Source organism: Pholcus phalangioides, unplaced genomic scaffold (genome assembly GCF_987345545.1).
Source record: "Pholcus phalangioides strain wild (caught in Gottingen) unplaced genomic scaffold, Ppha-v1.0 ptg000010l_1, whole genome shotgun sequence".
NCBI lineage: Eukaryota > Metazoa > Arthropoda > Arachnida > Araneae > Pholcidae > Pholcus > Pholcus phalangioides.
In genome coordinates, this window is record NW_028301603.1 from 21,875,593 (window position 1) to 21,902,377 (window position 26,785).

Genomic DNA, 26,785 nt, shown 5'->3' on the forward strand with positions numbered 1-26,785 from the left:
GAAAGAGTTAATTATATTTCCCCCCCCCCCCCAAACATTATCCGCTAAAACACAGTAAATTCTTAGAGGATCATCCTCCTTCCCTTTACTTCACTAATTGGTTACTGCCATAAAGTGAATTCATTACTGTAGATACCATTGCAAAGTGGGAGAAGAAAATAAAATTCCTTCCTTTCCGTCGCAGGCCATTGCAAAGGAAAAAATTACATCTTTTTTTCTTTATAAAAGAAAATATGTGTTATGTTGTGTGAAGGTAAATATGTTTTTCCATTTCACTCCCGGGGTTTTACTTTAAGATCTTTTTTCTTTACTTTTTTTGGCATAAGATTTAAAAAAGTAATTTGTTACCCCATGTTCAATTGGAAAAATTGTTGCATTGACGTCTGCTATCACCACTCTAATTTTGGCTGCAAATGATCAATATGAGAAGAGACTCATTTCAACAGTTGTTCACACTTAAAAGCAAAAATCTTTTGAAGAGGTTCTGTTGTGGAGACTATTCTAAGTAGCTGTACTTAGCACTTTCCTTAACAATAAATCTGTCTCTTTGAATACATTGGTTTTGTTCTGGTTCCTTTTCAGGTATTCAATGTGCTCTCTAAGACCCCTAACCACACCATTCTTTATTATTCAAGTCATTCGCTCTAAACTATTATTGTGCTAACCGATAATAACAGTGGCATGAAAAGGATAAATCCCCTCCTCTCAGAAAAGAAATGATGGGCAAAAAAAAAATGTTGTGGAAATTCTCAGAAAATGACAGAATTCATACACATCCAAACAACATACCAGAAAATAAATATTTCATTCAAGAGTAGATGAGATTCATTGCAGTAACCACCTATTCTTCTGTCATCATGATTACATACAATCTGAGTGGATCAATTTATACAGTTTGACATTGAGTTGAGCACTAAGTTTTTTTTCCTGCTGTTTTTGTTTTTTTTCTTTGAAAACTAGTACTAGCAACTAGTTTGCATTACAAAGTATTGGCACTAAAACAGGTTTTTTACATTATAATCCCTATATGGAAGATTTGTTCACGGAAAATTTGTGACGCTGAGCGGGGTTGGCGCTACAACAGGGGTAGCTATAACGGGCTTGACTGCATATTAATATATATTGCATTATTATTAATATTATATTAATGCAGGCATTATATGAAATCATGACTAACAGATATGACTGCTGACCGTCCAGAGAGACTGTGGGATGGTTTGCACTCTTTCTCAAAGGTCTAGATGATCTCGGAGAGCCTGATGATGTCAGGCTCATGCAGTTATAACAAACTATTCGCACAGAATACTGTTCAAAAGTTATTATCTTATCCATTAATCTCTCCAACAGAATAGTGAACATTCTATATAATAAGCTTATTTTAATGAGACATTTTACACATCATCCTTGGTTATATAGACAGTAAACTTGAATCAGGACCAGGTCTCTACTAGAAGTCTCTTGTTAAGTTCCAAGTTTTTAAAGTACTGCTCACTATCCGAAGCAGACATTGCACCAGCTTCAGAAATCACATTCTTCAGAGCATCTTTTACACCGGTCGGCATATCCTTTGAGTTACCAGCTATGTATATGATAGCGCTTTCATCATTGATAATTTTCCACAACAAGTCCTTCTGTTCTCGTATTCTATCTTGAACGTAGCTGAAAAAATGCCACACTACCATTATTCATGATTCAATATTTGCAATAGAAATTTTCAAATAAATTAAATAACAAAACCCACTGAGAATTACAAATGTTGTCTTTAATTGAGTGAGACTTCTAGAATAGAGAGATACAGTGAAATCATATAACAATACTCAATATAACACTAATCCCTCTACAACTACAACGAAACCTCGCTACAACTATACTCAATACAACAACAAATCCCTCTACAACGATATTTTTCCAAGTCTTGTTTGGAAATGCCTAAGTCTAATGTTAAACTTATGCCTCTTGATATAACAATAATCCCTCTACAACAATATTTTTTCTTGGTCCAGTATAAATAAAATATTTCTGATATATAAGGTGTTAAGTTAATACAGCCAATTTTACTTATTTACCATCTAATGGTCTATCGCTATTATGTCATTTACTGCCATTTCACACCAAAAGTGGTTGCCATTTCTTAATAGTTTTTATGGGACCTAACTGTTAATGTATAAAAGTTTCATGAATGCTACATGATCGTGTGCTGAAATAAAAAATTGGCAATGGACGATCACTTTTACAAGTGATTTTTGTTGTTGATGTCTAATGATTAGCCAGATGACTAAAAATTTAACAAAAACAATTTTAAGCAAACTGATTAATTCCTATCTCTCAAGGTGAGTCTAAATCTGTGTGCTATGCATTGTCCTTGTGTGGTTTGCTGAAATTTCCCATTAAAATGTATGCCACAAAATATTTCATAGCAAGTCAAGCAACACACACTGGACAGACATCGAACATGGGAGAACCCACGCACAACTGGTATATTAAAGAGACTTGCATTTCATCTCCATCATCTAGCATGGTGGAAGACAATTTGTGTACGTGTGAAAAAAGAAGAGGGAAAAGAAAAAAAAGCAGAAGTCTGTTATACTTAGTTATTACCTCACAGTGAATGCGAGTAAATATACATAGATGTGCACCTTTTAGAGGTTTTTTAGTTATGTATGATGATTCTCTGCTCACTCCTTATGGCCTACAAGAGGAGGAGTTAATGAATGAGTTCAATACTAATCAGCTTTGCACTTGTTATGAGTTCCAATTCATAACAAGAGTTTCATGACAAGTACCAAAGTACCACTGTACATTACAATTAACCCTTTCCGTGGCACAGTAGAAATCACTAAACACCTTTGAAAGAAATGCTATATCTTTTTTGATGAAGTAAGAAACCTTCCTCAGATTTTCAGTAAGGGGATTAGGGTAAGAGTGTGAAACTGGGACATCAACTTCACAAAATATCTGGACTTCTCAATACTTAAATAAAAGGCTTAAATAAAAGGCGAGATATCTTGTCAATTCTGCTTAAAGAGTTAAGTTTCTGTATTTTCTCTAAATGCTTATGTATACTACATATGATATACTGACTGTCCATGACCATAGTATATCACCATAGAGAATGACATATGTTTGTGAAAGCTGATCAATCACATATGTGTCATAAATATAAAATGTTCAGGTGTTGCTGCCGCCATCTTTCTTCCAGATAGGAAGCAAGAAACTGGTAATGAATGAATGTTTTAGCTTTCGTGGGATGAAAATCAAAATCACAACACAGTCTGTGGCGTACTAAAATGAAATTGTATTTAGGGAAGGGGGGGGGGGGGTTACCAAGATTATAGTGGCTTTTTTGCAGTAACATCCCCCCCCCCCATTCTGCATGTGCTCATTAATGTATATTTCCTGATCAAATGGAATGTTTAACTTACATTTTTTTTTCTTGATCTCTCGAGAAAGCCACAAACAACGAAAGCATTCCAGCATCTATAAATGACCGCCATTCAGCTTTGCAGAGAAAGTCCTTGGCTTTGTAACGGCATCCAAAAAACAAGTAATTAGACTTTATACCCTCAGTGACACGCTGCTGGATGAAGCCCCTGAACGGAGCACAGCCAGTGCCAGGTCCTATCATAATGATGGGTATATTACTCCGAGGAAGGCATATTGCACCTGATTTCAGTTGATAAGCAACCTTGTCATGAACACAGAGTCTAGACAACCAATTCGAACACAGGCCAAGCCTGGGTTTCATTAATCGAGTTTTGTAATTCACAACAGCAACTAATAAGTGCAATTCCCCGGGGAAGTAATTCAAAGAAGATGCTATCGAGAAAGATCTTGGTCGTATTCCAGGTATCAATTCGAAATAATACTCCAGAGGAATGTGTGGAGTGGTGTGTGGAAAGTCCTGAAGAACTTCCAGTATGTTTCTTCTCGGTCGATTACAATAAGAATATAGCTCTTCTCGCCCTTCTGGGATTGTGAATTCTTTTAGTTTTTCTTTTTCGATATCACTCTTACTGAAACGCCAAATCATGTCGAAAAAAGATCTAAAAAATAAAGATTAATATAATTAACATAAGCTTTACAATATCACTTTTTGAAAATATCAATTTATCTCACATTATTAAGTAATTTTCATCTTCAAAAAAATCGATTCGACTTTTGAAACATATACAGTTGGACCTGCTTATGACAAACAAAGATAAAAAAAAAATTTCATATGCAGTGAACATCTGATAAAACACACAAGTACAGTTTATAACAAGCGATTTGCTGGGGATTGCTGAAGAATTAATTTTGAAGAAACAAAAAAAAATGTTCACAGTGAATTTATAAAAATTAGGGAGCATTCGCCATAAAAAAAGCCTAATTTTCCTTTTCTATCTCTTCAAGAATTAAACTAAGGAAGGGCTTGACATTGAGAAATCATTTAGGCACCAACAAAACTTTTTAGAAATAAGTATTATTTTGCAACAAAAATGGTATAAAAATAATCTTTTATCGGGACTTTGCAACCAATTTCTTTCCTAAAAATTTGGTGCTGTCTTCATAATCAAATTGAGTAACCACACACAGTAAACTTTAAACACCTGTACCAAATTTTGTCTCCATGGCGACCTGGGATATGTCAAACCCTGGATTAAAATCACTTATCACTGCATATGCTTGCTCTTCACAAACATTATTTTGGGGTATTTTTAACAAAGGATGGACCCAGAAAAGTCACATTCCCATTATTCTCAGGCTTCCTCAACATACATATGTGACATGTAATGACTGAATTCAATTTTTATTCATGCAGAGTGACTGATAGATTATATCTTGCATACAAATGGAACAATTCTATTTTAATAATGGGGTAATACAGTTAATTCTTCACTTTAATATAAAAAATAATATAATTTTTATGCGTTCAAAAAATCTCTCAATTTCTTGATGCAGAATAAATAACACTGTCGGTTTCCTGCACCTTTTTTCCAAGAGGTTGAAAGAGGAATATTGTATTTAAAAAAAAAAATTATGAAGAATAATTATCAATGATTTCTAAACCAAAAAAATCAAATTCGAGTGAGAAAATCTGTATTTTTCTCCATAAAAACATGACCAAAAATTTCTTCCATTCCCCTAAATTTCATTGCAGGTTAACGATCGGATTATATGATAAACAAGTTTTTATCAAAGTCGTATCTCTGAACTTTATGCAATCAGGGATTATTTGCAGTAAATTATGGTTTCTATTAAAATCTAAACTTAAGCACTTGTCAGCGCTGGTGACATGCATGGCAGCTGGGGAAAAAGAAAAGAGTTTTGAGAGAAAAAAAAAGGGAAATTTGTCTCTCAAAGAAAAAAAATTTTTACATCAAAATACTCTCAAAGGTTGCTCGATAAACTATCAAAAAAGTATCATTCACACCTTCTGTCAGTTTTGAAAGTGCTTTTCTGTTTTAAAAAAATTATGATGAAGAAAAATAAATCAAAGATCATCAAAAAACAAAGATGGAATGGGAGGGAGGAAAAAAACTGCATACATGCTTACAGCGGAGCTCAAACCCACAACCTTTGTAGTTGGAGCTCTACATTCTACTGACTGCACCACAGCTGATGTCAGATTTCTGTTCGGGTTAAGTAAGTTGCATCAATTGTCAAACTAAAAAAACACACCATTTAACTTCGCCAAATGTAAATTTTTGCCAACTACTTTTCCACAAATAACGTATACCAATCATGAAGAGTTAAACCACTTGTCGTATTATATCTAGGAATGTAAATTTTGTTTACACCCTTCTCCCCACTTGTGGGTACACTAAATATTTTACAAGAATACACTTGAATAAGAAGCATCAAATATCACAAATAATTAAATCGGGGATGGATAGATTGTTAAAAAAATCTAGGCACCAGAACAATTTTTTAGGTGACAAAATAATTGGGCTGAAAATAATGCTTCTTTTGACATTTTCAGAGCACAGTGACCCTCTTTCATGTTGACAGATATGCTACTATAAAGTCAAACCATTTTGTGCTGCTCACATCTTCAGATTTGTCCAGCCGTAAGTTAGATACTGCTCTAATGCAGGAGTAACCAGCTTTTTCTTCCAAGCCACGCCATAATCAAGATTACTTTCAATGTGTTTGCCACTGTATGAATTTTAACGTGCAGACTAAATGTCCAATTTTTATGGGACATAAGAAGAGACATAGAACTCAATGTTCCTTTACAATATTATTCAACTGTCTTCTTATTTTCATAAAAATATTAAATTTGCCATTCTTCTGAGTTCTAAATTCTTTTTATTTTGAGTCATAAATTTGATTATCACAATGCAGATTGTGTATGTGCGTATATCAATAGAACTTCATCTTACCTACACCATGTTAAGCATAAAAACCAGAGCCTGGGGACTCATAGTGCTTCCCCCCGAATAAACTTTGTAAGAGTACTTAGTCCCCCAAGAATTCATGAACATACAATGTCTCCTATGCGAACGATCCTGAATCTCGGACAAGAGACATCTAGCAACTATGCCTAACTAATACAACTAAGCCCAATTTGCTGTCACAGTCCTGGGTTCTAACCCGAGGGAGGATATAGATATTTCCCTAACAAACTTGAGGCGACCACCAGTAGACAGCGCCTTCATTTCCAACCCATCTTATTAATGGCATTAAATTGCAATATAGCTATATGGCCAGAGTCTGTGTTTGGTGAAGTAGTAGCAACTATGCCTAAAGGTAGAAAACCGAACAGGATACATTGGATAGAAATTCATCACACAATTCAAAAGTTCCTACCATACGGAATATACTACTTCACCAAACACCAACTCTGGCCATATCGCTATATTGCAATTTACTGCCAATAATGAGATGGGTTAGAAAGGAAGATGCTATCTATCTTATGAATCAATGTCCGAATATTTCTGGCCTACCAAAATTTTTTTCTTTTTGTTTTTGACCCGCTCTTAAAAAAGTTTTCCCATCACTGTTGTAAATGATTAAAGCACTTAGCATACCTTTTAGGAATACTCTGTATATCCCAGTAAAACTGTGCGCATCTCTTTAACGTGCATGGAGTTGGCAAATTTTTCGGCAAAACATATGACTCATCTGTGGGTTGCAAAATAAATTCTTCACCACAAGGATGATCCAGTAACTTGAGGAAATCATCAACATTTTGCGGGTCATTCTCTGGCATAAAAACAGTGACGTCTCCAGGTTCATATCTCACATTGTCATCTGAAAAAAAAAATAGAAATTAAGATGACATGAGATCAATGCGAAAAATAATAATTATTATTATGAATAAAGAGACAATGCATTAGTGCTCTAAAGAAACTATAATTGAATTTAAATAATCTAAATAATAATGAATCACAATCGATTTTAAATAGCCATATGAATTTTTCTATAACACAGTCCAAGTTCACAGATGGCATTTTTGGTTAGGGGCCTATATATCGAGCATACAGATGGTACTACATACTATCAAATGATATCTAAGCTACCTTAATTTATGTAATTTATTGTTTTCAGTGTAATTATTTGCTGTTTATTTCTTTTGAGAGTTTCTGATGCCCATTGTGTTATTTCTTTAGATATGATCAGTTAGCGAGAGCTGTCATCAAATATTATTTTGTGATGCAAGTTTGCTTAGAAAAATAAGTCTATGAAATTTGCATATCTCTTAAGCCGGATCCACACCTGCAGAATTCCTCAGCACAAAAACTAGTTTTGATGCGTGGTTATGCCTGTTTCTCAAAGATTATACAAGGGTGAAGGAGAGGGATTGAACACATATATAAAATCTAGAAAGGAGTGATCGAGACTCTTTGGCAATCTATGTTAGCAGATGGCTGAAACTGAATATTGTTCAGATGTGACCCGAGCCACAAAGAATACCCATATTCAAATTTTATTGTTTTGCGCAACATAAATCATAATAAACATTAATTATGGAGCGTTCGTGTCACATTTTATGCGTTATGTCAAGTTTTTCCTGATATAGCGCCATCTGCGAGTACCTTTTTATTTATGGGAGAAAAACTTTTTTTCACCACAATAAGCATTTTGGTGCACAAACACTACTCTATTTTTTTCAATTGATCTATTTTTTTCAAATAACTGTAAATGTGTCAAATGAAATTTCAAGTTTATGGTTTCATTAATTTTTACTTTGTGAACGGAGTATTTTTCAGGTTATCCTACACTTTATAAATAATAAATAAGAACTCAAATAATTATCCTTATGATACCGATTCTGAATTTCAATAAGTGAACAGCTTGAAAATGTTCCACCGAAGTGACTCTTTGGTTGCTCAAGACCTCCGCCTGCTGTCTTCGATCCATACGGCTGGATTCGCCGCCGACTGTCTCGGCCTTTTCATCGTTGACATAACTGATCCGATACTTCGGAGGGAGCAGAACATCATCGTTAACGAGGCTATCAATGCGACGGCGGTCAGGGAACACCACGTCCAGGAAAGAATCGAGCCAGTAGTCGAATGTGGCGTCGTAGCCATCCTCGTGCTGATCGTCGAACAGAGCGATGGGCATCCGCTCGTGGGCCCCCAGCTGCAACAATCGCTTCCTCAACCTCTTGGCCACGACATTGTACAGCGCGTACGACGAATCTCCCAGACCGACGACACAAAACTCCAGTTCTTTGAGAGCATCCGACGGCAGGCTCTTGATTAGCAGCCGCTTCCAGAAGCTCTTCATGTCGTCTGGTACTTCGCCCTGGCCCGTGGTGGAGCAAACGAATACAGCCAGTTTCTCGAGCACCAGCCTGCGGACGTCGTAGTCTGCTAAATTACAGCAACGGGCCTCGAAGTTTACAATCCTTAGTTTCCTGAAAATCCTTTCGGCGATGTCTTCTGCATTGCCTGTTTGAGAACCAAACAGTACGATGGCCATCCTTAGCGAGTTTCTGTAATATTGAAAAGAGATGAGCGGTGATAATTGTGGTGCCCGGTACTCTGGCTCATCAATATTTACAAACAATTCTCGATGATTGATGGAAGTTGTGATGATGATGCTACTAGGAAAAAGTGCGATTTGAACAAATGTTGACCATACGTTTTGCATTTAACGGGATGTTTTAGTTTGCATATTTTCATAGAAGCCAATTAGAATGCCGAATGTAAAAGAGGTTTAGCCTTTTATTCAACATTTTCTTCGTTACGCTTAACAACAGCTGTTATTTTTATGAGTTGTATTTATATATGATCATTTGAATCCGGAAAGGCAACCATGCTTGAGTATCACTATTAAGACCATACGTCCCGTATTTCTTGAGAAAGTTTTTTTCTGTTTCGGTTTTTTGCGTATTTTTTCAACGAATCCGACTTAATATTTTATTTCATTTACAAGTCAACGGTAAAAATTATCTTCCCAACTCAGAAATGGCATTACGATAATGTTACTAAATAATAATATGACCTAGGCTGACCATATTTCCTCGAGAGAAATACGGGACATCGGTATTTCAAATACGGGAAAATACGGGACTTCGCCAATTATCGCCAAAAACGACGCCAAAACCAAACAAAGTTGCCAAATATTGTTGAAATTACGGAAAAATCACAATGGCGGGAAATGATGCATTACTGCAAATTGCCGTAGATTAAAATGTATTCCACGGAAAAAAAACGTTTACCGAGGCAAATGTGGGAGATTAATATCCCATATATAGTTGTAACTATCATAAAATAATTTGAGTTGAAAAATAATTTCAACCTTCGACTTTAATAAAGAATAAAAATTCAAGTAGGCTTCGTGTGAAATACGGGAAAAACCGGGACACTTTTGCCAAAAAGTCGGGACGGCCAAAAAAAGAGAAAATACCGGGACTGTCCCGGGAAATACGGGACGTATGGTCACCCTAATATGACCCCTTTGTTGCAGGGGCTTAGCAGGATCATCCTTTGAAGGGAGCAGGAAAGGCTTGAGGGGGGGGGGGCACGAGAAACGTATGTCAAACATGGTTTTGTTTTGCCAATCTTGCTCTTCAGATTACAGGAGAGGGTAAATTCAGTGTTTCTCCTGCACGCCACGCATGGTTTGGCAGGGTGCCTACCCATGAGTAGGGCTAGGATATTTGACCTAAAAAACGAACCTATAAAAACGAAAAATATGGCCTAAAAAATGAATAACAACATAACATATGATCTGTAAAGAAAGGGAAAAAAATTACACTTTCACTTTTCTGTATCCAGTAACATAAGTTTTGCCAAAATAGTGTGAGAATTACAAGTATTTATGTATTTAATATTATTTAAAAGAATTAGTTGTTGCTTGAATAAACTTCACTTATGAACTGCCACATGTATGTTACAGAATCAGTAAGTAACAAGGGCAGACTCAATGGAATGAGAAGTTTTCCCTCCAGGTATAGCCTTATCCTAAAACAGCGAAGAATGGGAAAATAACGAGGCCGCCTTATCTACATGACCAGTTTAGAATCCATTGGGTGACAAATTATTCAGGAAGAAAGTAGTGGGAGGGGGAACCTTGAAGAACTACCAGGCAGCCATGAGTATAAAATAATAGCTTGTAACAAGTCTGTTCCTGGACATTTCTAGTTTGAAGAAAGGGGAATGAATGAATTGGTAATGTTAATATGATGAGCATGCAGATGTTCTGAACACCAAGATCTACCTTTTAAATTTCAAACCTGTACAAATCTTTCAGTTAGAGAAATTGAGATGGTTAGGAAAACAAACTCATTTTCACTGAAAATTGGCAAATCCGCAAAAATTACTAGGAAAGTGTAAAAAAATGCCCTGAAACGATTGAAAATCATGAAAGAAATGCCTTGAAATCATGAAAAAATGCATAACATAAAAGTAGCCCAATAGGCAAAAAGCATTAACAGAAATTTATTAAAGTACCATAATATAAATGTATTTTCATTTGATGTTTTTATCTCATGTTACACAAATATTTTAATTTTTGATAGTCTTTGAAGCATGGGACCCATGTGCCCCTCTACCTGTATATGCCTCCGAGTTAAGATGTGATTAAGTGAATATCACTAGAATATAACTACTACGTATTGCCAAAACTATTCAATTAATTTTTTTGGAGAGAAATATTTTTACTCAGGATCTAAAATAAAATTTAGAGGTTGTATGCAAAAAAATTTCAACAAAAAAAAATATCCCATCTGATATTCAATCTACTTTAAAGTGATTTATTGAAGGCTGATTTTAATCATGAGGTCAATCTGACATCACTGTTGTACAGTTCAGAAACATCAAGTTTTTCAGTATGGTGTTTTCTTATACTTGAAATCCCGAGAATAGTGGAAAAATTGACAGCTAACTCTTCTTCAGGTTTGACCATATAGCTTTCCAGTTGTTTTGCTGACAGACTAGCTAGCTGGCTTAAACGCTCTAGTTCTGAAAGCGACACATTCTTAGAAACGTTCAAGTCCTCCTCAATCGGATAGCGAATCCACAAGGGAAATCCATCGCCTTCTCTTGGGTCGTCTTTACCACTGAGCACACATATGCATCTTCTTCTAAATGGAAATTTCGACAAGAAAATGAGAAACTCCAACAGTAGAGCAGCTAAAAAGAAAACATATAAATTAAAAATTTTATTCACGAAAAAAATCATTTGCAGAGTATATTGTATGATGAATATATCAAAGACAGAGATGTTCCACTTTAAACGACCAAGTAAATACACTATATCTACTCTCTTAACCACAACTGATAAAATAAATACCCAATGATTCATTATTTTTTCCAGCAATTTTTCTCCAGAATGATAATTTCTCAACATATTGCACAGCTCCTGTACTTTGTCCTTCATAAAATTTAAAAAAAAGCATCAATTTGATGAAACAAACTAATTGAAACAAAAATTGAACAGATTGAAAACAAGAAGGGGCTGTTTCAAACACAATTTCGATTATAAGCAAAAAAATTTCACACAATCTTAAATTAACCCCCATGGTCCCGTGTATGTTCAAATATACATGGTCAAAAACCCATTATGGCAATTGAAGACTAAAAGTGATAAACGATGGAGGTGCCAAAAAATGCAAACACTTTTTCATGTTAAAGTATCAAATGAGGAATGCTTTATAATGTGGTAAAAGTGAAAAAAGCCGGGTAATCCTCAAAGTAATTCAAAAGAGTGTGAAAATAGATCGCTAGTATGAAGGGTTTGTGCAAAAACTGTTTTTTGTGATTTCCCAACATTGTTACTATTGACACTTACCATAATATCACCACTTTTAGTCTTCAATTTCTTTTTCTTAATCTTTTTGGAATTTCAAAAAAATAAAACTTTAGTGTCATTTCAGTATAAAATACGGCTATATAAGTACAATACTTTTTTATCTAGAAAGAGTTGATTCCTTGTGTCATTTTTTGAGAGCTGCTGAAATTTTATGTGTTCAGAGATTTACAAAATCGAGCCAGATTGAGGACATTAGAAATAAAATTCATGGAAACAACTGTTCAACTTTGTAGAGTAAGATTTTATCTGTTCATAAATAAGATCAAGCTGTATATTTTGCTCTTAATTAACCATTTCAGCAGATTAAAAAATCTACTCTAATCAATTGAATTGCTGTGTTGATATATTGTTTCAATTAACAGTATGCTAACACCATCACTTTACATCCATATTTAAAAAAAAAGATTTTTTAATATGTTTTTATGGGGGGTTAACCATAGAGGATTAAAATTAATTGCAGCACAATTAAACTAGAAAAATTATTCCAAAAAGTCAAAATTTGAAACGAACAACGTTAGTGTATATATTTTATAGGAAAAATCACAATACAAAATTTCCAAAGTTAATTTTTTAATTAAACTAATATGATCTAATTATCTCTCTCATGATTTATTTAATTATCTCTTATCTTATGAAGCTCCAATAAAACTAACATCTATTACGTATGTTATAGTCCTCTGATGACAAAAATTACCTATGTATGTCACATCATGGGATGATCCCCTAATTCTTTTAAATGACAATTTTAAGAAGTGGTTTAATGACCGAGCATTAAATGGTAATAAAATTGACCTGCAACCCCCAAGATGCTGACAGACTCGCTTCACGAGGACCCGGGTTCGAACCCCACCGTGGTGGCCGGCTGAAGTTGGTTTTCTGTGGTTCCCAACTTTGAGGCGCGAATGAGAGCCAATCTCCCCGTTATAAAGTCTCGCTACAGAGAGCAACAGACATACAACAATACAATTATTCAATCATTACACTTCACACATACTTAGAAAACTTGATGACAGATGGAAGCACTACACATAACAAGCATTACACCGAAACAAACTTCATGTCAGGTTCACTACACACACACATTACAACATGTACCAATCCAACATGTTAGAAGTTCCGCATAGGAATATGGACGAGGTGCATGTCTGGTTCAGTAGTAGTAGTAGCCCCCAAGATGCAGGGCTGGTATGGGCCTCTAAGTAAAAGGATTTTTCTGAGACCCCCCCCCCCCCATCTGGCTAGGAATGATTGTCTACCAATTTAATGCTCACTCTCCAAAATTTTAACCAGAACTCATTTTTAAGAGACCCATGTATTATGACAGAACTACCAAGATGCAACACTTGCAACCCCAAAAATCGTCTTTCTGAGGATTGTTATGCAATCCAATGTGGTTGTTGGAAAACTAACTTTTTATTAAAAAATTATTAAATTTTTCAAAAACAACTACTTCATACCCTGTAATAACATTGCTCTTTTGATGGGAGGCAAAATTCCCTGGGGGCGATTCTGCAGGAAGAAAATGACTAAAAGTGTCAAAGAGAAGTTTGTTATCCACGACCCTGGAGTTTCATAAGTAACGTTTGCCTCTTTGGCCCATTTTTTTACAGCAAAGACAAGTGGATGTACTCTGGAATCCAGGCTTCCGTAATAATGCAAAATTTCTGACATGTGCACGGCAGACCTGAAATAAAGCATTTAAAACATTATCTGCTGATGTTTTAAGAACTGAGTATGACTTCAAAAACGAGTTGAAAACAAAAGAGGCATATAATGTAAATAAGGAAAAATTTTAAGACGGAAACCAATCACAGGTGATGTACCAACTCCTCCTTAACAATAATTCAGCCCTCATGCGAACCTGATGAACACTCATGCTGGGCCTAGGACTTCCATTTTATTTTTAATGAGCTGAGAATCATTCAGGGTTAATGAATATACTTTACAAAAAATCAATGCTTTCATATTCACAAAAGTGTGGAAAATATTTAAAAAAAATTCTAATAAATCAGTACAGCCTTGATCATAATCCATTTCAACTTGGGGTAGCTCCAGGGATGACCAATTATGAAATTCACAGGTGTTCAACCTATAGCAGAGTGCAGGCCATTTCATTGATTCAGAACCGTGTTGCGGGCCACTTAAGTGACCTTTAAATGTGCTGCGCATGGTCCCCACATCCTGAAGCAGGGCCCCTAGGCTGAGATCTTTTGCGGGCCATAAGCCAAACTTTTCATGGGCACTTCTATAGTGAATTTATAGCGTGAAATCACAAAAAATAATAGTAATTGTCCTGGGCTCCAGCTCTGGAGCCCTGTCAGTCCTACTCTTTGGGGGCCATGGCGCCGTAGGATACTAAAGTGATCTGAAGATGTGCCATAGATTGCTTGAGTGATCTTTGACTGTGCTGTCTGTTAATTAAGCTATCTATAAATGTGTATCAGGTCACTTGAACGATCTGCAAATGTTCTGTGGGCAACTTGAGTGATTTGGAATTGTGCTGCACATCATTCCAGTGATCTGTAAATATGCATGGGTTACTTGGATCACTTAGTGATCTGGGAATGTGCCGCAATGTTCTATAGATATGCCACAGGTCACTAAAGTGATCTGGGAATGTACTGCTTAGTTAATTTTTATAAACTCAGGTTTGAGGTTCGGGCCACATGACATGACTCCAAGGACTACATTCGGCTTTCAATAAAATATTTGGTCTTCACAATAAGAGGAGAGTACAGTCAAGCTTAACAAGATTCACATTACATGACCCGAACCATTTACCTGCATGAGATTCTGGACCACTTAACAAGTGTCATTACAACCTCCAATTGGGTTGGCAGTTTGATTAATAACCAATGCCCTAGATACAAAAATAATCACCGGGAAAAACAGATTCAAGTATTAATAGAGATTTACATGTATAGATAGACAAGTATTAATACAGATTCGAGTAATAACAGATTCAAGATCATATCATCAAACATGAACTTACAAAATTTATCTACAAGATCATTATTCATTACTTATCATCTTTAGTTTACCAAACTTTGATGTGATTATGATCATTGTTGTATACAAGTTGGATTTATAAATAAAGGCTAGATGCACCCATCCCTTAGGAACACCTTAAAATCTTCAAAGGATATAAGGTGGGATGTATCTGGTCTTATCTTATTGGGCATCATACTGGACTCTTTTCATGATGATCCATGTTTGAAACCTGTTGTTGACACAGTGGTGGTCGGCTGAAGTGGGTTTACAACGGTTTTCCAGTTTCAAAGCGTGATTGTGAGCTGGTCTAACATTTGAAAGAGTCTCTTCACAAAGAGCAATACTTGCACAACAGGGAAATTCAGGCACCTGCCACTTTCTCTTCCAATACTGAAGACAGGTGGCAGCACCACACGAAACATGCGTAATTTTGACAACATAAATACATTAGGGGCAAAATGAATTCACTCTGATGTATACAAGGTGCATGTGCGGGTAAGTAAAAGTAATTACCATAGGGAATGGCTCATTTCACTTTAAAGTGGGCTTTTTTATGGTGATAGCTCAAAAAAGTGATTGGTGGGAGTGTTTGCAGGTTGAGGTGTTTTTTTTTTATTTTTAGGACAAAATATAAAATTTTTATCTGTAAAAGTTTAATTTGTCTTATGCACCGGTCCTAATTTCAGATCGAGAACTCTATAAGGATAAGGTGGAGATACAACAGCCTTAGCATGGAAAACTTTGAAAGACTTAATGCTCAATAAGCATAATCAAAATGATTTTGAATCTAAAAAAAATTATTCCACCATATTCATTACTTACATGTTATTCACTGACACATCACAGTCAAGATCAAAAATCTTATGCTTGAACTTTATTATCGGTACCCTCGCATTCAGAATCTTCTGCACGTAATTCACACCAGGAATAAAGGTTCTCACTATTTCATAGATGCAAGATATCGCCCTCTGCTGTAAGGCTCTGGAGTCACCAGCAAAAGCTCTTGTTTGAAAGAACAGCTCAGAGAAACTATTTGTCTGAATGAGAAGAAATATATAGATGCAAAATTTATTTCCTTTAAGTCACAATTGCAACTTACAACATGATTGTGTCGATACACAAAAACATTTTAATGATATGTAAAATTAAAATTCAGAGAAAACCCATACTTTTTCCGGGTACAGTTTTAGGACAACATCCAAGTCAGAGCCTTCGCTGCCAAAACTATTCACTGATGAACCAAAGGGCAGCACAGATGCATGTGGAAACATGCCTTCCATAGCATCGTTGATCACACGACAGAACAAGAAGCGCTTCCTGATACTCAAATCTGTCAATCTATTGGTCTTACACACATCTTCGATGATTTTCGAAATCTGAGAAAAAAAGAAATACACTAAATAATGATAATCATATTTATTCCTTCAGACATGTAAGGAAATAACATCATCACATCTTTTTGTGTATTTTGAAAAAGTACTGTATACAGAATGTGAATGTGACCTGTCCTGCCAAATAAAAGGAGGTGATAGATGAGTCCAAGTGGAATGTAAAATGCCCTACCAACCCTGTCATATCTTGAACTGTTTTCAAGTTATGGTGGATTATGGGAGAAAAATGTGTCAAGTCTGAATAAAAACCCAAATTTATGAAATTCTGGACAGACACACACACAAACCAAGAACATATTTGGAAAGAGCAGAGAAAATCCTATAAGGTGACACTATTTCCATCAAAATATCTGGATTTATTGGCAAGCTATAAAAGATTGGCAAAGTTTAAAATCAAATTGTGTAACCACTGATTCTGTAAACACCTTTCTAGCAACAAATGGTCAAAAACTTTCCCAAACTTTACCAAAAACTTTCCCATTGCAACAGCTTTTGAAAGAGCTTACAACACACCATATCATGCTGTAGTTCAGGAAAAATTCAGCCTTTTGTTTGTTCACTGAAATCCACATTTGATGAAGTAGACATTTTTGTAAATATTGGCGACACTTTAATTTTGCACTTTGCCAAACTCTCAGCACTTGTAGCTTGACAATTAATCCAGATATTTTGATGGAAATGGCATCCCCTTATAGGATTTTTTCTGTTCTTTCCAAATACGTGCTTAGTTTGTGTGTATGTCTTTAAGAAACTTCACAAATTTGAGATATTTTTGGATTTGACACATTTTTATACCATAACCAATTACCCACCATAACTAGAAAACGGGTTGAGATAGGACATGGCTGGCATGTTGTTTTATGTTCTACTTGGGCTCGTCCATTCCCCCTTTTGTTTAGCAGATTAGATCATGTTCACCCTGTATACTTACTTGTGTACAGCCTCAGCCGAGTAATCTTGTTTGAAAAATTGTTCCTTCTAGTAAATATGTAAATTTTTGAGAATAAAAAATTAATTTTTTCCAAAATATTTTGCTTCGCAATTGCCAATTTTTTTTATTTCAATGATACAGTGATCAATACTCTTTTGCGGACACTAGCAGGAAATTTTTTTTCCCATAAAAAGAGGGGGTAACTGTAAAAAAAAGAAGGGGATCCCATGAAATGATTAATTTTTAGAGAAGGCTATTTTGATAAGTTGGAGATTGTGTTTGAAACTAGCGCATACTTTTGTATTACTACTTAATCATACATAGAACTCATACACATTCCTCTGCAGAATTCTAATGAGCTGGTTGCATGCAAAAGCATGTTGTGAGTGTAGATTAGGGGGGTGTCCATTAGTCATAGGTAATTTTCAGAACGTTGCTTTCAAAACTTTGCTGCTCCCCACCAATCCTGTTTCAATTAACAAAACAAAAAAACCAATCAATGCAAAATTTTAGCTCAATCTGACAATTGCTAGGTGACATCGTTTATTTTTCCCTATATCAACCACTTTCTTTTTCTTTCTTAGAGAAATTTATAAGGATACATCTTGGCAACCCCAGCAGTTGTTTAAAAACATTCTGAATCCAATTTCTTGGAAAATTTTGTCCCTATTCAAAAAATATGTGAAATAACATGAAAAATTTTAGAAATATCAGGTTCTTTTTAATAACCCAAATAATTTCTATAAGAGAAACACATTTTTATATAATTTTTGTTGAATCAAAACATAATGTGAAAGAATGAACATTGAACATTATTTCTTCCTAAAAGAGGATTTGGTAGCAGTTGGGTATTCTTTACGGTCTATAGCAATGAGTTGTTTCACAGATCACTGGAAACAAATTTCTTTGGGAAATTGGATTCAGAATGTTCATAAACAATCGTTGGGGGTTGCCTGGATGCGTCTTCATAAATTTCTCTAAGAATAAGAAAAATAGGCTCTCTAAGAAGAAAAAAATGAGATGGGTAAGAGTATATTGAAGTGTATAGAAGTAGTATTTTGAATGGAATTAATCATTGCTTATAGGAAATCAACATTGGCATTTGTGGTCACCTAGCAGTTGTCAGATTGAGCTAAAATTTTGCACAGATCTTTTTTTTTGTTGGTTGAAACAAGGGGGGGGGGGGGGAAGAAACTAAAATTTTAAAAATAAGAAGGTCATTGTGGTGGTGTAGATGCATGACCTTTACGTATTTATGAGATAGATGGCTTTTTTCTCAGATATTTTGCTGATGTGAATTGAGAGGCTACTAATGCCTCTACTTAACGCCTCACGCCACAGTGCGTGAAATAAGGAAGGCAGGGTCATGTCTCCAGTGGTGTAGATGGTAGCATGCTTGCCCGGTATGCAAGAGGGCCTGGGTTTGAATCCCAGCGGAGACGTGATGACTTTTCTTTCCGAGTTCACCTCAGCAAAATATCCGGAAAATAACTGGTTTTTTTTATGTATTTATGTTATCTGGGTTATGCTTGTTTCATGTTATACTGTTACTCCCATCAGTCTTCCATATTTTGAAGAAAAATGACAAATTTTCATGTTTAAGGCCTACATACTTTCTGTGGAGAGTCTTTTTCAAACGAAAGACTGGCTTGCATTCACGCCTCATTGGAAAACCATTGAAAAAACTTCAAGATTTGACCTGTTCTATGCAACTAAAATTTATAACTAATTATGGGTGGTTATTTTGCAATAAGCCATTGCTACTGGACATTTGTTCGGATATAGAGTCCCATTGATTGAGATAAATAAAATTAGTGTGCCATACCAGACAAAGACCACTTGAAGTTTGATCCTGCTGGATAATGGAATCATTATTAATGATTTCATCTAGATGATTAGGATGCTGTTTCCCGTGTTTCCTTCCTTCGAACTTCAGAAGTCGAGACTGTAGAGGAAATGTATCACTGATGGTTCTGAACTGGCACATCCTTAAGAACTTTTTCACCATGTTCTCATTGGAAAACTCAGTCAGCAAATATTCCTGTTTTTTTATTTAAAAAAAAAAGATGGTATTTCAATCAGCTTTTCATCAATGACATTAGCATACACTGAAAATCAAAACATTTTTTCATCATGCAAGGTATTTCAATGAAATCATGAAAAAATGCAGCTTTCTACAGATGGCACTGCGATTTGAATCAAGGCTAAGAGAGCAGAGCAAACAATAAAAAATCTTTATATGCTCAAGTGGTTGAGTTTTGAAGTGCAGAAAGGTAGCCACTATATAAAGAGTGCCCCATAAGTCAAAACTCAGCCTTTATCTGTCAATCATTTGTCGGTATAGAGGTATAGTTCCAGTTTAACGAATGCTCAAAAGATGTACCAGTTTTAGAAGTGAAAATAAAGTGTGTCACAAAATAAAAAATCTAAATTTGTATACAGTCCCTCTGTCCTCTATCTTCTAATTAGACAGTTGTTGCTCTATTGCTCCTGAGCCCAATAAAAAATCTCATTTTTTTGAACTCTATATATGCCGAGATATTTAAATTTGAAAATCAGAGAAAAGTTGGGAAAGAGCAGCATAAATAAGGAAAATCAGAATCGTCTGTTAGTTAATGCTGTTCTTTCTCAACTTTTTTTCAATTTTTGAATTCAAATATTTGAATAATAGCGAATATTACACTTACAAGGAAAGGGCCACAAAGTGACATCTTCAAAAGTTTTAAATAAATTGCCACTGATCCCACTCATTTAATTATGCACAGAAATATCAACAAACCGGTGGAATTATTATGGGTCACTCAAAAAAAAAAAAAAGAATAATAATATGAATGCCAATAGAGGCCAAAATGAATTTAAAAACCTGCAACCCTAGAGCAGCGTCACTCAAACAACACGTGATCAGGTACAGCACAGAAAAAGAAAGAGGAGGAAAAGAAAAAAGAAAAAGTAGAGCTAGAGTGTGTAAAAAGAGTGAAAATAAATTTGCATAGATATCGCCAAGTGCAAGGAGCAATAGTGGAATTTCTAACAAATAGGTACATGTTGGAATGTGTTGCATGAGTGTATGCATATGCATTGCCCTAATACATGTAGCCTGTGTTATCTGACTTCTGCTTGTTTCGTGTACTTGCTAGTGCTATCATGCGTTTCGTGTTTTGAAGTAAAGATGCTTGAATTTTCATGTTACGTCAGTATCGTGTTGTAGGACTGCCTGCTCTCTGCGAAGAGACTTTTTAAATGAAGGACCAGCTTGCATATGCGCCTCAAAAATTTGGAAAATCGCAGAAAACCAGATCCAGCATGGTCATTAACAAATCATCTCCCTTTATTTTCTCCATTCAATCATGTCAGAAAGAGTTGTTCTTTCAATATCTGAAAAACAGGAAATTTGTGATTATAAAACCAATACGGACTAAAAGAAATTTCGCCATAATTTCCTTTTGTTTTTGTTTTTGGACTTATAAAATGCATAGCTAAATTTATGCCGAGTTAAAATAATTTCAGAAATAAGTGTATGTTTCTGTTAAGTTCTATATCAAGAAATATCCAAGTAATTGCGTAAAATTTTTACAATTTTACGAATTTTCTCTACTAAAAATTGAATGCATATAAAATGTTATTTTATTTATGGGGTAACACTAACAAGACATTGAGATACAATAGTTTGTAATAAAGGTGTAAACTTATGTAATGGAGCTCTTCTGAAACACTACTCCATTCATTATCCAATTTAACGCCAAACTTGTTGTATCACCAAAATTCTTTGGGATGGATGGTGGTGTTAAATCGAAATTGGACAGTGCTTAAATTTTTTTATAATTTTTTTGAAGGTGACACCTTGGGACCCTTTCCTTTTTAGAAACAAGGGTTTCTTTTTCTTTTTTTTTGCTTGCCTCAGGAGAAACAGGGTTAAACTTACTTTCTAATTTAAGGACAGGATGTCAGTAAAAAAATTTAGATATATTATTTTATGGCACAACTATATTTTCACTCTCGAAACTGGTACAGAAGATTCTTGGATGAATTTTTTAAATTAGAACTACCTCTAGGATGAACAATTGATGAAATAAAGGCTGGGTTAGGACCTTACCTGTCTATCCTGTATATATCTGACATTAAATCGATCTAGAGCTGTGAGAGTAAATACTCTTTGTGGGGCCCTATTTTCTAATAAGACAAGATGGTGCCACTAAGTTCTTGTAAAAAAGCCCAACATATCTCAGTCATCAACAGTCAGAAAGTTTAATCAATCCATCCCTAGCCACTAAACTTTCTCTAATCCTGGGTGAGCTCATTTGATTAGCAAGTGTTTGTTCACAAATTTCTTCATCAATCAGTATGTCAGTTGGGTTACCCTCTTCCCCATTTGAATAAAAATCATTTTGTCTGATTAGCCATATCACTATGATTACAGAATAGCCAACAGCAATCCTATTCTGAGTGCATGTGTCCTCCGTTGAATAAAAAATCCCTATAGCTGCCAACTTTGGAGAGTGAGAATTGAGAGCTTTTCATGCAGCTCCAAAGCCCGAAAAAATATCGTACATAGACATATAAAAAAAAGGAATTTTTTTAAAACAAAGTAGGGATTTTTAAATAATGAATATAAAATCTTTGAGGATTTATTTTCTATTTGAAAAAATCATGATTGCCATCGCAAAATTTGCAAGTTGCTAATTATTATCTAAAAATAAGTTGAAAAAAATTACTGTCATCACTACACTCAAATCAAAATTATGTAAACGAAAATTGCCAACTGATCTAAAAGATACGACAGATGGACTAAACGGGATGTACAGTCATCTGGGACAAAGGTCACCTCACTGATCTGACTGTGGAAAGGCGGAACTGAAACTGGCGATGTGGCAAATTTTCTCTTATCCTTGCAAAGCCAAAACATTTCTTAGTGATTTGGCACAACGATGGCAATTTACTTCACATATATGACATCATTTTCTGGTGGCGGGGAGGCTTTTTTTAAAGGTAAGTTCTTCAGAAATAATATTTTTTCCTCAAACATTAAAATTTTTTGCAATCAGGGTTAAAATTAGGAATGAGCTTCCAAAGTCCAGAAGATGAAGTCAAAATTTTGGGGTCTCCCAGAAAATTTTGAACACTAGGCAGTGATGAGTTCCTATCGTGTTTATCAAAAAAACTGTGTGCATTTCTTTAATGTTCCGCAGTGATTTTTTGATTCATCCAAAATTAGACTAATTTAGACCACGTGGTCTGGTCTTACCAGTTCCTGCCTTTGATGAAAGCTTTCATTTTCTTCCCTGTCTTCTATGAAAGACTCCAAACATACCCAAAATTGAACAGTTTTCAACAAGTCCCTATTAGTAACTACTGATGTAAAAAGACTATAATTGTAAAACCAAAAAAATGAAATTAAATACTCAATAAATACTCACATTCCCATAGTCGCCAGCATATGATATAAAGTTTTTAACATCCCCAAAATTTCTGCATAGATTTTTTGCTCTTGCGACATCGTCCTTTGATGTAAATTCAATCAAAACAGTTGCAAGAGCTTGCTTCTTTCTGAATGTCAACATATCTTGGAAACACAATGGCTCATGGTCTTGATTTTGTCCATCAGACGTAATTAAACCTACCAAACCACGGGGGAGAAAATTATTGTAGAAAACAAACTCGCACAAAATATTACAATAAAACCCTTGGAGAGGGTGAAGCTGACAAGTAACATCCATACAAGTAACAAGTATCATAAATACTTGTTTTCCTCAGCCACCTCGTTAGGCATTTTACCTGTTGTGACCTTGTATTTGTATTTAGCCAATTAAAATTGCTTTTAATCAGGCCACTGGCTAAAAGTGGTCAAAATCATTGAAATGGTCTCAAACTGATGCATTAATAGTTTTAACAGTTTTCTTTTAAATTAAATTTAAAATTAAGATCGGGTTTAACTTTTAACAAGCATCAGACTGTATTTTGAAAAAACAGGGTTGCATTCACCATGTGTGGTTCTAACCATGCAGAAAGTCTGTTTCAACTGTCCTGGCTGATATCAGCTTTGACTATTTTGAGTGGTTTACTACTATCGGTAACTTCAAACGGTCAAAAGAAACAGCAATCAATTTTTCTTAAATTATTAATTTTGTAACGAGTAGTTTCTCATACAATTGCCATAGTGTTATGCCACCCTCTTCTCACAGCAGTCAAGGCGTTGACTAGTTGAGGACAGGAGGGGGGGTCTGCTGCGGGCACTAGATCAGGAAGGGCACTGAGTTTACTGTCTTTCCATTCAAAATTACAGAGGGGGAGGGATGGTGTAAAAATAGACTGACCGAGCAATTTTTGTTTCTAGTTGCAGCTCTGACAGCATGTTCCACAACATGCCTATTTATATTCACTTAATTATCAATTGATTATCTTAATTTTATTTATTATTTTAATAAAATAGAAATAATGAGAGAAATACTTAAAATTATTACTTAATCAGTTTCAAAACCATTTTTTTTATTCTGAAAAGGCACAGTTAACAAGGAACCCTTGGTTGCCCAAAACCTCAAAAATGTTTCTTTTCTTTTGATGTGATACTAACATGCTGTTACTAATAGGAGGGTATGGTAGTTTCTGTGATCTAAATGAGAGCTCTGAACGATCGCTATCCTGTGCTGACAGCATGGAAAATGGTTGAGTAATACAGTTGTACTAAAAATAACACAAACATTCCAGATAGCATAAAAATTGAGCGGCAAATGTTTTGCATTATTATATTCTGCTCAGGAAACTACACCGACCCACCTGGGAGGAGGGGGACCTATTTTTCTTAATCTATAGCGACCAGAGGGGGTTATTCTTTCCCGGGAGAATATACGGATTTCTGGACTCCAGCACATCTATATTAGAGAACTAATGATATTTTACACCAGATTAATAAACTCAATCTTTCAAGAAAAGAAACTAGCATTTTCCAAGTTGGTGACAAAATTGAATCCATGAAAAAAAGAAAAGTCTGATTTTTTGTCAAAGTGCATCAAAAAAGACAACCTGAAGTTCGAAAAACTTCATGATTTCTTGTCACAAGCCAAGCTACATCTAACTGTCGGTGATAAGATAACTGAAAGCACATGGAAGGATTAAAATTCTCGTTTGAAAAATATTTTTCAGAGCCGGAAATGGGTGATCAGCGGATATCTAATCCTTTTAAAGAAGAATATTTTGAACTAGCTTCATTGTCGATTCCAGAAAAGGAGAAATTGCTAGAGCTCACATCAGATATCCCTCTGAGGAATCTCTAATGGTGGAATATAGTGAACCTAGTCAGTTTTTGGGTTCATCGCGGAGACAAATACAGTGAATGTTTTAGAAAAGCCATAATGTTTTTATGACAAGAATGTCGCTCTCCACTTGTTAATACAAGATATACAGAAGACTGGATGTTGTGAAGATAGTGTATACTGTATATCTTGTATTAACAAGTGGAGAGCGACGTTCTTGTCATATATATAGCCCTCTGGTGGCTCGTCGTCCATGAGCTATTAGCTGATCGGTTTCACCGTCCATTGCACGGTTCCGTTCGGCATATATACGCTCTAGCGAAGGAAAATCTCTATCTCCTCTGTAGCTTAGTGGTCAGAGCACTCGTCCGGCAATCGAGGGACCCGGGTTCGACTCCCGGTAGAGGCAGAGATGAGTTTTTTCCTTCCTTAAAAAAAAAAATTAACATCTCAAATAATGAATATCTTCACAACATCCAGTCTTCTGTATATCTTGTACATAATGTTTTTGTTTCTGTTTACTAGCACACAGCTTGTGGGATGTGCTTTTTCTTCATATACTTATGTAAAAAATAAATATAGAAGCAAATTCAATGCAGCTCCGGATTTGAGATTGTATTTGTTCACTTTTGAACCTAATTTTCAAAACTTTGTAATTCAATACAGTCCCTAATATCACATTAATTTTTCTTTTTTTAATCTTTGTGTTAACTTGTTTGCTTACTTCAAAAATAAAAAACTATATTATGAAAAAATAGACCATTTAATTTCATGCAACATATGCTAGTTTTCGGAATCTGTAATGGGTGAAACATGGGATGCCTGGTGGATTCTGGGTTGGGGCTACACGGAAAAGAACCGAGACATCTGGGGGTACGTGGACTGAAAAAGGTTGGGAATCGCTGGTTTAGGATATAACGGTTTGGATAATATGGTAAAAAATATGTGTATATATATACCCCAGTTTTTACAATAATGACCAAAACCTTTCGGTTTTTTTATGGCTTGAATTTGATTTTACTCAATTCGACAGTAAATCTTTACTCAAATACACTCAATTACCTTATATGCATTTCAATATTCATATACTTCATTTCTTCAGTCATTAATTTCAATAGAGTTTACCTTAATTTTTCATCATTTTAAATGAGTTCCGGAATTTTAAATGTCTTTTGAAGGTCAACTACTCAAAATGTCCCTGGAAGAAATTTCCCCCATCTCCCAATGTAAGTCCTGCGTACACCCCAGAATTAAGATCCAATATAAGATTAACAAGCATTGTACATTGAAGAGAGAGAGAGCCACGATGATGCAACAATCGCATGTTTGCGGCCCGCGTTTCAAAAGCGATGAGAATAGACTAGCAAAAGGATCCCGTCGTTGAATTACCATTGTGCGAGCATCGGATGGACCGTCTTCTGATTTCATGAACCACATTCCCTGGAAATTGTTTCAACAATCTTTTCAGTGAACTCGTCATTGCTGCGTGAACAGACGGTCGCTTGAAGCGAAATCCTATCAACGTTAACATCGATCAAGGTAATAAAATGCAGCGCGGAAAAATGTTTACAAACAAACAGTGAATGCGACGAGGCATTACAAAGCACATTGCGCTTTTATCCCTACATTATTTTGAGACTTTGAAGAAGATGATAATTAATGTGATCTTATGACCTGTTGCTGTTTTTTTTTTTTTTTTTTTTGTTTCTTTTTCCTCCTCCTCCTCCATCTGTATTTTAAATGTTGGCAAGAAATCTCATAAACCGGTTTTCTTGTTTGAAATTTGGAAATAGAGCAGGAAAAAAAGGATGTGAGTGCAGTAGATTTCTCTTTCGTAATTTTTGAAGGAAAATAAAAATCCGGCGTGTAGAAACAATAAATACTTACAGAGAAAGATGATAAATGGGGAAAAATACTGTGAGGTGACCGTGTGGGGGGGGGGGGAACAATTTCCGTTCATAGGGTTACAATTAAGTTTC

The 26,785-nt window shown here is 35.3% G+C and overlaps 2 protein-coding genes across 2 annotated transcripts; both read right to left on the reverse strand.

Annotated features, from left to right (window-relative positions):
* Positions 1–1,358: 1,358 nt before the first annotated feature.
* Positions 1,359–9,003, reverse strand: LOC149081115 (NADPH-dependent diflavin oxidoreductase 1). The gene is made up of 4 exons (XM_089237905.1): positions 8,250–9,003; positions 7,011–7,233; positions 3,423–4,043; positions 1,359–1,659 (listed from the first exon to the last, which is right to left on the reverse strand). The coding sequence occupies exons 1-4, from the start codon at positions 8,908–8,910 to the stop codon at positions 1,431–1,433; spliced, it is 1,734 nt and encodes a 577-aa protein (XP_089094031.1). The 5' UTR covers positions 8,911–9,003; the 3' UTR covers positions 1,359–1,430.
* A 2,162-nt stretch (positions 9,004–11,165) lies between these two features.
* On the reverse strand, positions 11,166–26,412 carry LOC149081116 (poly(A) RNA polymerase, mitochondrial-like). The gene is made up of 8 exons (XM_089237906.1): positions 26,196–26,412; positions 22,974–23,173; positions 19,385–19,600; positions 16,407–16,613; positions 16,060–16,274; positions 13,704–13,930; positions 11,728–11,808; positions 11,166–11,567 (listed from the first exon to the last, which is right to left on the reverse strand). The coding sequence occupies exons 1-8, from the start codon at positions 26,335–26,337 to the stop codon at positions 11,209–11,211; spliced, it is 1,647 nt and encodes a 548-aa protein (XP_089094032.1). The 5' UTR covers positions 26,338–26,412; the 3' UTR covers positions 11,166–11,208.
* Positions 26,413–26,785: the final 373 nt, after the last annotated feature.

Coding starts and splice junctions, on each gene's coding strand:
- LOC149081115 (XM_089237905.1), bottom strand. CDS start 8,910: ATGGCCATCGTACTGTTTGGTTCTCAAACAGGCAATGCAGAAGACATC. Junction 4,044..7,010: donor ATACAGAGTATTCCTAAAAG/GTATGCTAAGTG, acceptor TTTATTTTTTAG/ATCTTTTTTCGACATGATTT. Junction 1,660..3,422: donor AGAGATCAAGAAAAAAAAAT/GTAAGTTAAACA, acceptor GCATTTTTTCAG/CTACGTTCAAGATAGAATAC.
- LOC149081116 (XM_089237906.1), bottom strand. CDS start 26,337: ATGTTAACGTTGATAGGATTTCGCTTCAAGCGACCGTCTGTTCACGCA. Junction 19,601..22,973: donor ATGCTGGCGACTATGGGAAT/GTGAGTATTTAT, acceptor ATAAAAAAACAG/GAATATTTGCTGACTGAGTT. Junction 16,614..19,384: donor CTTCAAGTGGTCTTTGTCTG/GTATGGCACACT, acceptor TTTTTTTCTCAG/ATTTCGAAAATCATCGAAGA.